Source organism: Capricornis sumatraensis, chromosome 6 (genome assembly GCF_032405125.1).
Source record: "Capricornis sumatraensis isolate serow.1 chromosome 6, serow.2, whole genome shotgun sequence".
Classification (NCBI taxonomy): Eukaryota; Metazoa; Chordata; class Mammalia; order Artiodactyla; family Bovidae; genus Capricornis; species Capricornis sumatraensis.
This window is the reverse complement of record NC_091074.1, coordinates 68786832-68802501: the sequence shown is the minus strand read 5'-3', so window position 1 is coordinate 68802501 and position 15670 is coordinate 68786832. Positions and strand designations below refer to the sequence as shown.

The window sequence follows — 15670 nt, the reverse complement described above, 5'->3', positions numbered from 1 at the left end:
AAGAGTCTTCTCCAACACCACAGTTTAAAAGCATCAATTCTTCAGCACTCAGCTTTCTTTATAGTCCAATTCTCACATCCAGACATGACTACTGGAAAATCATAGCTTTGACTAGACAGACCTTTGTTGGCAAAGTAATGTCTCTGCTTTTTAATACGCTATCTAGGTTGGTCATAGCTTTTCTTGCAAGGAGCAGGCATCTTTTAATTTCATGGCTGCAGTCACCATCTGCAGTGATTTTGGAGTCCCCCAAAATAGTCTGTCACTGTTTCCATTGTTTCCCCATCTATCTGCCATGAAGTGATGGGACCAGATGTCATGATCTCAGTTTTCTGAATGTTGTAATGAGGAGTTGTAAGCCAACTTTTTTGCTCTCCTCTTTCACTTTCATCAAGAGACTCTTTAGTTCTTCACTTTCTGCCATAAGGGTGGTATCGTCTGCCTATCTGAGGTTACTGATATTTCTCCTGGCAATCTTGATTCCAGCTTGTGCTTCCTCCAGTCCAGCATTTCTCATTATGTACTCTGCATGTAAGTTAAATAAGCAGGGTGACAATATACAGCCTTGACATACTCCTTTCCCTATTTGAACCAGTCTGTTGTTCCATGTCCAGTTCTAACTGTTGCTTCTTGACCTGCATACAGATTTCTCAGAGGCAGGTCAGATGGTCTGGTATTCCCATCTCTTGAAGAATTTTCCAGTTTGTTGTGATCCACATAGTCAAAAGCTTTGGCATAGTCAATAAAGCAGAAGTAGATGTTTTTCTGGAACTCTCTTGCTCTTTTGATAATCCAGCAGATGTTGGCAATTTGATCTCTGGTTCCTCTGCCTTTTCTATATCCAGCTTGAACATCTGGAAGTTCATGGTTCTCCAAGCCTGGCTTGGAGAATTTTGAGCATTACTTTGCTAGCATGTGAGATGAGTGCAATTGTGCAGTAGTTTGAGTATTCTTTGTCATTGCTCTTCTTTGGGATTGGAATGAAACTGACCTTTTCCAGTTCTGTGGCCACTGCTGAGTTTTCCAAATTCGCTGGCAAATTGCTGACACTGATTACTCAATGGTAACCACAGAAGCAGGAAGACAGTGGAGGAGAAGGAAATAGCAACCCACTCCAATATTCTTGCATGGGAAATCCCATGGACAGAGGAGCCTGGTGGGAGACAGTTCACGGGGTTGGACATGACTTAGCAACTAAACAATTCTTTATTAATTAAAAAAAAAACTATCTCTAGGAGAACGGGGTGGGGGGGGGAAGAGTGGAATAATATGTTCAAAATGAAGAGTAAAATAACTGATAAACTAGAAATCAATATACAGAGAAACTACATTCCAAAAATGAAAGTGAAAAAAGACAATTTTAGCTGATTTAGAAAGAGTGTTTGCCATCAATTGTGACTTCCCCTAAAGGAAATTTTAAAGCATACACTTGAGGAAGAAAAAAAAAATAATTTTAGAATGAAGGATTTGAGAGATAAGAAGGGTAAGTAAATGAAGGGAAATGTGAGTCAATCAAAACAAATATCAATAGCATTACATTCTAAAAATGTAATTTATGAAGTTGAAAATGTATAGAACCAAAAAAAATTGTACCACAGTTATGCAAAATTAACTACTGGAGGAAAATGAGTGAAAGGTCCATGGGACCATAGTATCCAGTGATTTTTGCCAAAACATTTTAAAACTTAAATGAAATGGACACTTCTAGAAAAACAAAATTCACCAAACTGACAGAAGAAATTGAAATACTGTGTAGTCCTATAAACACAAAAGAAAACTGAATCAGTAGTTGACTAGCTTCTCACAGAAAAATTCCCGGCCCAGACAGTTACATAAGCTCCATCAAACACTCAAGGAAAATATAATTAATAGCTCTTAAATACCATTTCAGGGAATAAAAAAGACTATGTTCCAAATCATTTTAAAAGACAAACTATAATCTTAGTATCAATCAGATACAATTAATATAAGATGGGATGGGATGTAAGAACAGGGGAAGAAAGACTTTCACTCTTTATTCAAAATAGTTCCATAATGTTTGAATTTTTTTACAAGATGAATATACCCATGTATTACTTATACATAACAAAACTAAAATTTTCAAAAGGAAAAAAAATTCATTTAAGAAAGAATTGGCCAATCTCACTTAAGAACATAGAAGCAAAAATTCTAAATGAAAATTATTAGTAAACTAAGCCCAGCAACGTGTAAAAAAGATAGAAATACATCATGACAAACTGGGCTTATCCAAAGGATGCAAAACTGTTCTAAAATAAAATCTATTAATATAACATATGCTACATTAACAAACGGAAAGAACAAAGCCAGATGATTATCTCAACAGATGAATTCTGTCTAAGCTTTTTTTCTGCAACTGACATTCTTAATTTTTAAGCAAACCAGGATAGATGAGAAAATTTTCTTAGTCTGAAAAATATGGGGTGGGAGGCACAGAGAAGAGAGAGGGAAAAGGGGGATGAGAGGGAAAAGGGGGATGAGAGGGAAAAGGAGGATAACAGGAAAAGGGAAAGAAGAACAGAGAAAGGGAGGGTGAAGGGGAATGAAAGAGAAAAAACAAGCACCATATTTAATGGTAAAATATTAGAAGCATCATTCTACAGTTGGGAAGAACACAGAATGTCTGCTATATTGTTAGGACTACTAAGTACAGTAATAAAATGACACTAAAGGCATGAGAGTCCCTTGGAGTGCAAGGAGATCCAACCAGTCCATTCTGAAGGAGATCAGCCCTGGGTGTTCTCTGCAAGGAATGATGCTGAAGCTGAAACTCCAGTACTTTGGCCACCTCATGCAAAGAGTTGACTCACTAGAAAAGACTCTGATGCTGGGAGGGATTGGGGGGAGGAGGAGAAGGGGACAACAGAGGATGAGATGGCTGGATGGCATCACTGACTCGATGGACATGAGTCTGAGTGAACTCCGGGAGTTAGTGATGGACAGGGAGGCCTGGCGTGCTGCGACTCATGGGGTTGCAAAGAGTCGGACACGACTGAGCAACTGAACTGAACTGAAAGGCATGAGAATTGGAAATAAAGTGACAAAACTATCATTCACAGCTGATTTTTCATAATATGTGAAAGAATATATAAAGTATAAGAATTTAAGAGTTTATGAAAGCTGTTGAATTTAAGATCAATACACAAAAATCAATTTATCTATACACCAGTATTAGACAGTTAGAAAATGTGATAAAAAGCCTAACATTCCCAATAGCAATAAAAAATAAAAGTACTCAGGAATAAATCTAGTAAAAGATGTATAAGATCTTTTGGGAGAAATTTATAAAATTTTATCAAAAGCACTTAACTAAAACCTAATAAAAAGCAAGGTATACTATGTCTACAGATGAGGGGTTTCAGAGTACAGACTTCAATTTTTTCCCAAATTGAATCTTAGAACCAATGTAATTTCAATTTTTAAGTGTATGTAAAGTTATAAATTTATCAAAATGACTCTAATATGTACATAGAAACGCAAAGGAACAAGAAATAGCCAAGATATCCCTATAGAAGCCTAAGATGGGAGGAAACGGGCCATCCAGATAAAAGAAATATTATAAAACTGAAGAGGTAAGACAGATGGTATTGGTGCAAATAAACCAATGAAACAAAATATTTCTCAGAAGCAGACATACATATAACAACTTGATATCTGACAAAAGTGCCACTGTGAATCAGTGCAGAAAGACTGCACTTTATAATGGTGCTGGCACAACTGGTTATAAGAGGAAGAATTGATTCCCGACCTCACACCATATAAGAGAATTAATTCTCCATAGATTAAAGACTTAAATGTGAAAGGAAAAGCTTTAAAACTTGAGAAGCAATATGTGTGAATGCATTTATAACTTTTGGAGAATGATTTCTTTTAAAAGATACAAAAGTTACAAGCCATAAAGAAAAATACTGACAACTCATTAAAATTAATGTCTCCTGCCATCAAAGTAAAAAGACAAGTGACAAACTCAGATAAGATACCTGTAACACCTGCAATACACAACCAACAAAGGGTCAGAATTAAACTTAGAATTGCCTCCATACCACAAGAGAAAAGAAACAATCCAATAGAAAAATAGGCAAAAGATACAAAAAAAATCATTTCATAAAACAGGAAAAAAAGATTGGCTGATCAACATATGAAAAGATACAAACGTAATCAAAAAAGTACAAATTAAAACCACACTGAGTCTGATTTTTGAAAGATTTATCCAAATATATCATCTTTTTAACATTACTCATTTATTAGAAAGATCCTTTATCCTATGATTTGCTTAAACTCTTAAATAAATTGCACTTTAAAAGACTGTAAGTAATCCATCTAAAAAAATCAAGTTATACACATCAGTGTTGGTTACTATGCAGAGAGAATGTCATTGTGTATAGTTTCATGTAATCTGTGATAAATGTTCAGCTGTATTTTTTATTAAAATGAACTGTGTCAAGGAAAAAAAAAAACACACTGAGGTATCACTTCACATTCATCAGATTAGAAAATATTAAATACAAAAAATATCAAGTATTGATAAGTTTGTGGAACAGGGACATTTAAATTATACCTCATTCTGTATCATGCATTGAACCTGGGCTGGCGACTCGTTTCATATATGATATTACACATGTTTCAATGCCATTCTCCCAAATCATCCCACCCTCTTCCTCTCCCAGAGTCCAAAAGACTGTTCTATACATCTGTGTCTCTTTTGCTGTCTCGCATACAGGGTTATAGTTACCATCTTTCTAAATTCCATATATATGTTAGTATACTGTATTGGTGTTTTTCTTTCTGGCTTACTTCACTCTGTATAATAGGTTCCAGTTTCATCCATCTCATTAGAACTGATTCAAATGTATTCTTTTTAATGGCTGAGTAATACTCCATTGTGTGTATATACCACAGCTTTCTTATCCATTCATCTGCTGATGGACATTTAGGTTGCTTCCATGTCCTTATGGCGAAACCAATACAATATTGTAAAGTAATGAACCTCCAATTAAAATTAATATAAATAAATAAATAAATAAATAAAATACAAACAAAAATGAAAGAAAACCAATAAGATAATAAAAATGTCTTCTACCAGAAAAAATAAAAAAATTATACCTCATTCTGTAAACAGGAGGGGAGAGGAAGAAAGGAAAAAAAAGAGAAGTAAAGTACTCCAAAATGAAAAGAATTCAACTTAGAAATAACTGGCTTCCTTTGATTTATACCCCAACAATCTCCTGTTAATATTTTCAATGGTTTAGGAATTCATGAAATTTGCAAGCACAAATTAGATCTCATGTTATATAGCTTAGATATTTTTTATAATTGAGATAACATATTTTACTTTAAATAATAAAAATAACCAACCTGTGGTGTTTGTGGAGTAGCCACACCTCTTGATGAAATGTCTTCACACCAGTCATAGTTTATTAATCCAGCCACATAATTTTCATCACTGGGGATCATATCTTCTAGACTCAGATTCTTCAACTATTCAAAAACAGAAGAACTCAGAAAACAATGCCACCATGATTCAGTTTTTAAGGGTCTATTACAGGCACAGGGCAAGGCCCTGGAAGCAGAAACAAATGAGACAGTATATAGAAGGAGCTCACGTCCAAAACTGAAAACAAGAAGTCAAAAGTCTTTAATTCCAACTATTAGATAGGAGAATCTCTGACTCTCAAACAAGATGCCTTGGAATGTTCTTATGTTATATGGCTAAGTAGCTTATCATTATCAGAAAATCACTGCAACACCAGACAAATGACTCCTTTGCAAATCCACAAATAAGAAGCTCTCCGACAAAGTAGAAAATGGAAGGGACTCTGAAATAGAGGTTTCTTGGTTGAAAGAACATACTGAGTAGTTAGCAATTTCCACTAGGAATAAATTAGCCTTATGAAACATCTCCTGGAGATAAGATATTTGGGATCCTATGCTAATAATACCACCAGAGTCACTTATTTTCCTTCATTCTTCCTCCTCAATAAACTGTCTGTGCTCAGTTGCTCAGGCATGTCTGACTCTTTGCAACCCCATGGACTGCAGCCTGCCTGGTTCCTCTGTCCATGGCATTCCCCAGGCAAGAATAGTAAAGTGGGGATCAAACCTGCATCTCCTGCAGCGGTAGGCAGCTTCTTTACCACTGAGCCACTTGGGAAGCTAAATAAACTAGGAATATACTAGATATACCCTAAATTCTAAGACTATGCAGTATAGCTGGGTTTTTTATTTTTTTTTCCTTCAACATCTATTTAGCCTGGCCAGGCAACTGTACTTGAATTTCTTACACCCCAAAAATCCCTTCTTTTCTAATTCAAGGACAAATTTTCTCATATCTAAACTATTCAGGCAGACAATACAATCCCCACCACTAGTCCTTCTGCCCTCTCAACCAGGGATGACAGAGCTCTCCAGGGTTGTCAGTTACCATCAACTAGACTGAGCGATTTCACTTTCACTTTTCACTTTCATGGATTGGAGAAGGAAATGGCAACCCACTCCAGTATTCTTGCCTGGAGAATCCCAGGGACGGAGGAGCCTGGTGGGCTGCCATCTAAGGAGTCGCACAGAGTCGGACATGACTGAAGCGACTTAGCAGCAGTAGCAGCAGAACTAGTTACATGGAGTGCTAGGCTGAGAAAAACACTAAGTCTAGGCTCAGTGGGGAGAAGCACAGTATTGTATGAATGAGGGCTACAGTAGGGAGTAAAAGCACATACACATCCCTGATTGAATAATCCTATATACAAATGGATGAATTCTGAAAATCAGTCAAGTTGGTGATTTGTCATTGTCATAGCTTGCTCAAAAATCCAGTTTCCCATTACCTAGAGCATAAAGTCTAACCCTCTGATCTGGCCTTTCAAGGTTCTCTACAGTCTAGCTTTCAGCTACCCTTCCAGATCACCCATTCTCTCTCCCTCTCTTACTTTTCCCCATTGAACTCTATTTTAACCAAACAAATCTAATCATTGTCAAAAGAATACATCAAGCACATTTAGGAGACTGAGTTTTTGCTAATTCCATTTATCTTGCCCTAAATTCTGTGTTCCTTCTTTTCCACTTTCCTAAACTTAACAGTGGATCCAGTTTGAATCACCCATAGTGATCACTCCCATGCTCCATAAAGCCCCTATCACACATCTCTAGTGCCTACCTGGCACCCACCATCTGCTATGATGTTGTGTTATTTATACGTGTCTTGCCTCATCTTATCTGTTAGACAGCAAGCACTCTCCTTCATACAGACTGTTTCCTAAGAGCTAGCACAGGGCCTGAAAATGCTAATGATGTTGAAAATATGTGGCCTTTTTGTGGTTCTCAGATCAGATTGTATTATCATTTCACTGAAAGTGTCATCCATTGATTAATAGTGCAGAATTACTTTTTTTATAAAGAACACTCTAGAGGAAAAAAGAGTGATTCTATCAAGGAGGAGAATAGCAGAAAGACTATATAGCTTGCTTCAAGCCTTAGTGAATTGCATAAAAATCAGGGAGAAAAAAAAAACAAAATTTGGTTTCTACTTCATTTCTTGTCATTAAAAACTCTTTATTGGCTATAAAAATTGACTCAATAATATAAATGCCCAAATAATTAAATTATTGGGTAAATGCTCATTAGATGGAAGATTAAATACCTTCCCAGATCATTTTTCCTTGGATACTCTATGACTCATATAAGCACATCAATTGAGACCAGGCCAATCCAGATATAAAAAAATCTAACGGCTCAGGAAAATGTCTAAGACCTTTTAACTAGGGTGTCATAAACTCAAAAACCTAGGGAGTTCCCTGGCAGTCCAGTGTGGTTAGGATTCTGCACTTTCACTGCTGAGGGCCTGGGTTCAATACCTGGTCAGGGAGCTAGGATCCTGCATGCCACACACTACAGCCAAAAAATAAAAAATAAATAAAATTAAGCTGAGGTTTATTCTAAGTATGGAGGTATCTAACATCTCTCTGCAATTACCTTGATCAGAATCAAAGTTTATGTTTTTGCGTCCTCCTGAACCCAAAGGTACCAACTTGAGTGTCAGACTTTAAAGAGTTTGCTCTGTGAGCAGGATGAGGGATGGGACGGTTCATGGAGTCAGAAGGTTAAAGATCTACCTGGGCATGGGATATTCACCAACCCAGTATAACTCTCTGAGAAAAGACTAGAAAAACGGCTCACCCTTTGCTGTCCACCTGAAACTATCACAACATTGTAAATAGGCTATACTCCAATACAAAACTAAAATGTTTTTTAAAAGAAAAACAGCCCAGCAGTAAGATTATCTCACTTCAGAGATTTCTTCACACAACAGCCCCTTATACTAACACTTTTCAGTTTTTAATTTGGTCAAAAGACCAACTAGGGAGAGAAGGGAGACAAGTTAGGTCTCTCAGGGACAAAAGAACCACTATACGTGCGGTACATGATTGACAAGTGCCAAAAGAGAGATCTACATGAGTTGTTAAAGGAACTGCCAGGGCTGGGGATATGGGTGGATTCAACAAAAGATTAGGAAAGGGGTAGCATCTGAAGATTATTAAAACACAGCTTTGATATCTAAAGAAAAAAATATCTGGGACGCAGGAGGGAGACTCAAGAGGGAGGGGACATATGTACACTTACAGCTCATTCACATTGTTGTATGGCAGAAACCAACACAACATTGTAAGGCAATTATCCTCTAATTAAAAAAAAAAAAAATCGCTGCACTCACATAATCATTTGGGCTATACTGGATTCCAGGCTTCCCAGGTGGCACAGTGGTAAAGAATTTGCCTGCCAATGCAGGAGATACGAGACATGCAGGTTCAATCCCGGGGAGAAGAAGATCCCCTGGAAGAGGAAACAGCAACCCACTCCAGTATTCTTGCCCGGGAAATCCCAAGGACAGAGGAGCCTGGCAGGCTACAGTCTACAGGGTCACAAAGAGTCAAACGCAACTGAGAGGCTGAGCAAACATACTGGATTCCACAAAGAGGGCACACTCCCTCTCTCTGAGAATAAAAGAAGTATAGCTTTCTAGTACTAAAATCATTTAAACTGCAACCTGAACTAATGGAAGGAAGATTATATTACAAAGCTCCACATGCATTCAGCAAAGTATTCGGAAGGCAGAATTTTAAGCCATGAGAAATACAGAGAATCACATAGAAAACAGACTGATGTGAGCACTTAGGAATGACACAGTGCTTCCAAATAGGTAAGGCTTCTCCACCATTCTACACAATCATGACGAAGGAAAATGAGACAAAGACTACAAAATAGAAAAGAATAGTTACAAGTCATACAAGAAATTTGAGTTGCATGAGCTGTATCTAGTATTCAAAACATCCTAAACCCCTAACATAAATGAGTATCAAAATATTCACTGAAACACTTCATTTACATAAAACATATATAATTTGTCCTATAATTTGTCCTAACATAAGATATAAACAAGCATACTAAATAAAATAAAAACTATTTTATCTATAGATGGTAGTAGCTTTATAGACAAATTACATTCTCCTTTAGTTTATCTGTGGCTTAAAATTATTCTACAACAATCAGGAGTTACTTTCATGGGAAAAAAAGGAGAAAGGGAGAAATTTTTCTTTTAATGCCAGGCAGACATTCAAAATTTCAGCATTCAAGCTCAGAATTTCTCATTTCCCTTAATAAAAATATTTAAATCATAAAATGCCTTGTCTCCGTGGCCTTGACATCAGCAAAGTTAACCTTCCTGGCGTGTATTCACTCATGAACAGAGGAAGCACATGGCAAGAGCGGATGGCACTCACACAAAAGGTTCTAACATTCACCTTTATGTTTGTGACTGGCGTTGAGTTGGCCTGTCCACAGGAAGAAAGAAGCCTTAAACGAACCGGTCTCCCCCGAGCCTTCTTGGCTAGGAGCAGAAGGTAAGTAGCTGTCAGGTGATCATACTGCCACTGGAGAAAAGAAAATCGAGTTGTTTAGGAGACTAAACTTGCTTCTGACATCATCTCTATTTTAAATTAATATTTTTCCCCAATGTCATGACATTCAGTTTAGAATATTTTTTTAAGCTTTACAAAGCATATAATGAAAAACAGCAATCCCCTACACCATACCCCATACACAATTTCCACTCCCTAAAAGGTACCACTTTTTTAACACTTTCAGTTATTTTCTAAGTATTTCTAAATCAATTGATTATACAGCTTTAAATTTTGGTTTAGTGTCAGATAGTGTCTCTAGCTTTCTTACTATGGAAAAAAGAAATTAGCTCTATTTCAATTCCTTCCTTTTCCCCCAACACATATCCTTCCTGTATCCTCCTACTATAATTTTATCACAGTTTTTAGTTAAATCACATTTATGTTATTATAATCGTGTAAATAGTCCTTACAACTAAGTAAAGGTAATGTCCAAAATATTTAATTGGTACCCTGACATCAATCAGAACAGAGGCCAAAAGGTGAGTAGAGTCCTGGGGAACCCCTGCCATGCCAATTATTAAACTTTTTAATTATTGGATGAACGGGAGGTAAATTTTTTGAGATTTTACATGTCTGGTAAATGACTGTATGCTGTTCACACACTTGATTCTGGTTTGGCTGAGTATGGAATTCTAGGTTGACAATAATTTTCACAGCTTCGAAGGCACTGTCCCATGGTCTTCTCACTTTTAGTACAGTTATCAAAAAATCAAGTCTTTCTGATTCCCAAACCTTTGTGTATGACTTTTTGCTTGCTGTCTCTAGAAAATCTGGATCTCCTTTTTTCACCCCTAGTTTTCTGGAAGTTTACTAAAATAGGCTTTTGTGCAGATTTATTTTCATCCATTTTGCCAAGCCCTAGTTACTTATACTTTCACTTCTGGAATATTTTTTCTCATACTGTTTCTTTGATGGTTCCGTCCCCTCCTCTGTTTTTTCATTTTCCTGCAGCTTCTATTATGTGTATGTTGGACCTTTCTTACCTTCTCTTCTCTTTGTGCATATATTTGTCTTTAGGTTCTACCTTTGAAAGATTTCACATTAACTTCATTTTGAAATATGTCTACTGAGCTTTTCATTTCTCTGGTCATATTTTAAATCTTCAAGAGCTATCTCTTAAAATGTTCTTGTTAAGTCATCTTATTCCTATTTCGAAAAAGAAATAGCTTCTCTTATCTCAAAGAATAGTAATTATTGTTTCTTAGCCATTTTCTCCCACTCCCTGCATTATCTGATTTTTTCTGAGTATCTATACTTTTCTTCACTCTCTCCCTGACCCCATTGTTTTGATCTTTGACTTCCATGTTAGAGGCTATCCTCAAAGGTCTGGTGGTCTCTGGCTGATGGTCTCTATTTAGAAGCAAAGAGCATACTACACAGCTAAAAGAGTATGTGTAGTTTGGCGCAGTTCATTACCTTGGGGGTTTCTCTCTTTCTCCCCAGCCTTTTTCACACCAGGGACTGGTTTTGTGGAAGGCAATTTTTCCCCAGATGGGGGTGAGGGGAGGATGGTTTCTGGATGATTCAAGCAGATTACATTTATTGTGTGCTTTATTTCTATTATTATTACATTGTGATACATAATGAAATAATTATACAACTCACCATAATGCAGAATCAGATTATCAGGTATTAGATTCTAATAGGTACGCAACCTAGATTCCTCACATATGCAGTTCACAGTAGAGTTCACACTCCCATGAGAATCTAATGCTGCTGCTGATCTGACAGGAGGAGCTCGGGCAGTAATGCAAGCGATGGGGAGCAGCTGTAAATACAGATGAAGCTGCAGCCTGCTGCTCACCTCCTGCTGTGTGGGCTGGTTGCTAACAGGCTATGGACCATACCAGTCTGTGGCCCAGGGGTTGGGAAGCCCTGCTTTAAGGTTAACAGGCAGGAAGTTGAACTCCCAACCATTGGTATAATAGGTCTTTTCTCTTAGCTTTTGCCTAGAGATGAGTCTCCCAGTATTTTCCCCAACGCCACTGCATTTAGGATAAAATCCTGACCCCAGCATTCTCAGAGTTGACTAGGGAAGGGAGTTAGAGATGGTGGTTCACTGTTCAGTAAGGGGACTGTGTGTGTCAGTGCGTCCATTTCAGAATGGCTCATCACCCCCACCTGAGCTGCATCTGGTACAAGAGCACATCTTGTTCAGTGTCTCTCCAGTCTTCTGCTGGAGTGGGGGAAACGTTATCACGGAGCACAAGGTAAAGAAAGGGACCTAGAGTCTAATTGCTCCTAATAGGGACTTCCAACCAATCCTCCTGGTTGCCAACCTGCTCACTTCCCTGACTCCAGAGGTTCCTAGGACCTCTGGCTCCTGAGCCCTTCTGGAGATCCAGGGCCCTAACAATTTGCTTACTGCCTTTTCCCACTCCATGCACTTTGCTTTCAGTTTTCTCCAAAATGCTAGGTCAGCTGCCACTTAGCTATTTTATAACTTCTAAAATTTTATCGACATTTCTTTTATCTCCTCTTTCATTGTGAAATGTTTGCCTTTTTATTCCTTTATTACTATTTTAGTGAGGTTTTAGGAGGTGTTGAATATAAACATGTGTGTTCAATCCTCATGAAAAACTAAAAGTTTCTAAATAATGTACTCAAGACTATGAGACTCTCTGCCCTGTGAAAGTGTTAAAATTTAAAACTAAATAGTATTTTATGCTATGTATCTCTCAAAAAGGGGTCATGTCTCACATGTCATCTCTCACATGACCCAAAGAGGTCTACTATCACCTCTGATTTTATTAATAAGTTTTATCTGCTAACATTTGAGATAGCCACAACTGTAGTATATACTTTGAAATTCACATAATGGACGTATCAATCTAGTGGAAGAAGTATAACACTGTGATAAATTATCATGGAACAATGCCTTTCATTCAGATAGGCTGGGGAGAAGAAGGATGGGAAAGGTTTCATGGAGAAGGTACTTGGAAACTGGGTGAAAACTAACTCTCTCCTCTCCAAAGGTTATGTTAAAGGTTTTATTTATTTAACTGTTTATTCATTTATTTATTTGGTCGTGTGGCATAGCTTGTAGGATCTTAGTTCCCTGACCAGGTACTGAATTCTACACCCCAGGAATGAAGCACCAAGTCATAATCACTGGATCGCCAGATAATTCCCATGTTAAAGGTTTTTTTTGCACCTTCCACATCTATGGTCTCATGTGTGATAAATGCCTTTTTGAAACTGATGCCATAAACTGATTAGAAACAATGCCATAAACTGATTAGAAACAATGTTTCAGAAATAAGTTGCCACTTGCTTGTCAACGATGGCATAACGCAGGCATTGTAAACAACAATGGGAAAATGGTGAGTTTTAGGTGGAGTTTTCTAAACATACCTCAGAGCTTAATAATCATCCTGGAAACTATTTCCCTAGGCAAAAAAAGCATCCTTTTAATAACTTTTTTGCCACAGCTATTGCATACCATTTATTATGATAATATGCACAGGGGAGTTCTGTGCTTAATAACAGATAAATCAATGCATTAGTTACGCTTTCCAGGTGATGTCAATCCGCAAGTCTAACACAACCAATGTCTCTCTTATCTTTTAAGCAGCTCCCTCTTTAGAAAGTCAAATGTCTGAGAGTAAAGCAAAAGGTTTACCTGTTATAAAGAAGGTTCTACTTCCAGGAAATGAAAAACATTTTAAAATCCCCACTTATTGTTCAAGCAAACCAAATGTTAAAGGACTGCCTGGGCTGAAGACAGGCAGCTACTGGATCAGAGGGTTTGATAAACTGAGGAGCAGCCCAGTCTCCTTTCCCTGACCTTGCTCCTGGGGTATAGCGGTGTCGTCCTGAATTAATTCTCACAACCACACAGGATTATGAGAGACAGTGCAGGGAGAGCTCACGAAAGAGCAACTGCCCGAGAAAATCCTGAGTGCATATTTATTGAGTCTCCTTCTTGGACGAGGAAGTCATGTCGTAAGGCTTTGAAGATAAGGAAGTTTGTTCTATGTGCAGAACACCACCTGCTGAGGCTGACGTGTCAGCCAAGACATCTGTCTTAAGAGCATGAGAAAGAGCATGTAAGGAAAGGGTAAGACAGAACAGTGTCCAGAAAACAAGGTCTTGAGAAAGGAACGACATTTATATTCCCACAGTAGGGCCCTCAATCTTGAAACCTCCGTCACCAGAATACATGAGGCTTTACACCACAGGGGTGAGGGGAAAGGATCTGTCTTGGTCTGGAGGTCCTTCTGTGCACATGGGACCTTCAGTGAAGTTCCCCAACCAGACAACTGGCTGCTCCACAATCCAGAGCCACTCACAGCTGGAAGACGAGGGGGAAAGTGAGGAAAGCAATGAAGTGGAAGCTCTAGCACCACTGGAGGAAATCTCAAGAGGGTTAAAACAAGATGGCTCAAAATCATGACACACGAGAGATTCTCACTTCCAATACAAAAAACAGTTTAAGAATGCTCAGGTATGTAAGTGGTAGTTCCAAAAGTTGAATGTGAATAATATTGTTTCTCTCTCTTTACACAAAGATCAGTAGCTCCATACCCAGCATGGATCACATTAAACTGATCTCTGTCCTGTCTAGCCAGCCTGAAAAGTAACAGCAGAGTGCCCAAGACACCAGGAAAAAAAAAAAAATTAACAAACCATGGCTGATCTCAAACCTGGTTTTCCCAAGGCTCTTTAAACTGGAAAGTACCTAGAACCAATGTGAATTCTATGAGACTTCCCAGACCAGGATTCCACAACTTCAACACTATTGATAACTGACCTGGGTAATTTGTGGCCAGGGCCTACTTTGTGTACTATAGGATATATAGCAGCATCCCTGGCCTCTACCTACCAGGTGATATTGGCATATACACACACCCTAGCTGTGACAACCAAAAATGTCCCTGGAGGGGCAAAATCACTCCCAGTTGAGAGCCACTGACTCAGACCAGTGCTTCACGATGAATCACATGGGTTCTACTAAGATGCAGATTCTGATTCAGCAGGTCTGAGGTGCACAAAGTGATGCTGATGCTGCTGGTCATAGATCACACTTTGAAGAGCAAGAATCTAGAGTAGTACCTCCCAACCCCCGTCTACCTACTGCAATCATCTGGGAAGCTTTTAAAAATTCTGATGCTTAGGCCACACCCCAAATCAATGAAATAATAATCTCTGGGGTTGGGATTTAGGCATCAAGATTAAAGTTCCTAGGTGATTCCAATGTTCAGCCAAGGTTTTGAAGAGGTTGTCTACTCATCCCTAGGACTGGAAAATAAGTACAAACAGGCATTTAAGAATGAAGGGAAAGTACACAAGAAGAAAACTATTACTCTCCTCACACATTCTTGACGTTCGTCATACCCAGCTTTCAAGACAACTGAGGTATTTAGAGAGATGTAATACCAGAAAACCACCTCTATCATGCTTCGTTATATTGTTTTATAATTCCTATTTCCATTTCAGTTTCAAGTTTGAAAACCATATGTAGAGACCACATAAAGGACACTATTTTAAAGACTTTTCACCCAAAGATTCTTGAAGTTTTGAGTATGTTACTTTTCAGATTCAGGTTTTAAAGTTTGTAAATCTCCTGCCAAAGTTTTTCTGCATAAAACAACATGATACACGGGATTTGCTTTGAAATGTCTTAGCTAAAAAGGGCAGACAGAGGACAGTGCTGGGATATAGATAAAACTGGCAAAATGTTAACACCTGTTAATTAAAGC

General features: G+C 38.0%; 1 protein-coding gene across 7 annotated transcripts in view; it reads right to left on the bottom strand.

Moving 5' to 3' along the window:
• MELK (maternal embryonic leucine zipper kinase) overlaps positions 1-15670 on the bottom strand; it is a 66187-nt gene that overhangs the window by 14097 nt on the left and 36420 nt on the right. For 6 of the 7 annotated variants that reach the window (XM_068974055.1, XM_068974058.1, XM_068974059.1 and 3 more), the window contains 2 exons: positions 9804-9938; positions 5374-5490 (listed from right to left, as the gene is read on the bottom strand). In XM_068974055.1, the coding sequence (XP_068830156.1) occupies positions 5374-5490; positions 9804-9938 (252 nt within the window). The remainder of the gene's footprint in view (positions 1-5373; positions 5491-9803; positions 9939-15670) is intronic. The other variant, XM_068974057.1, reaches the window with a different exon arrangement.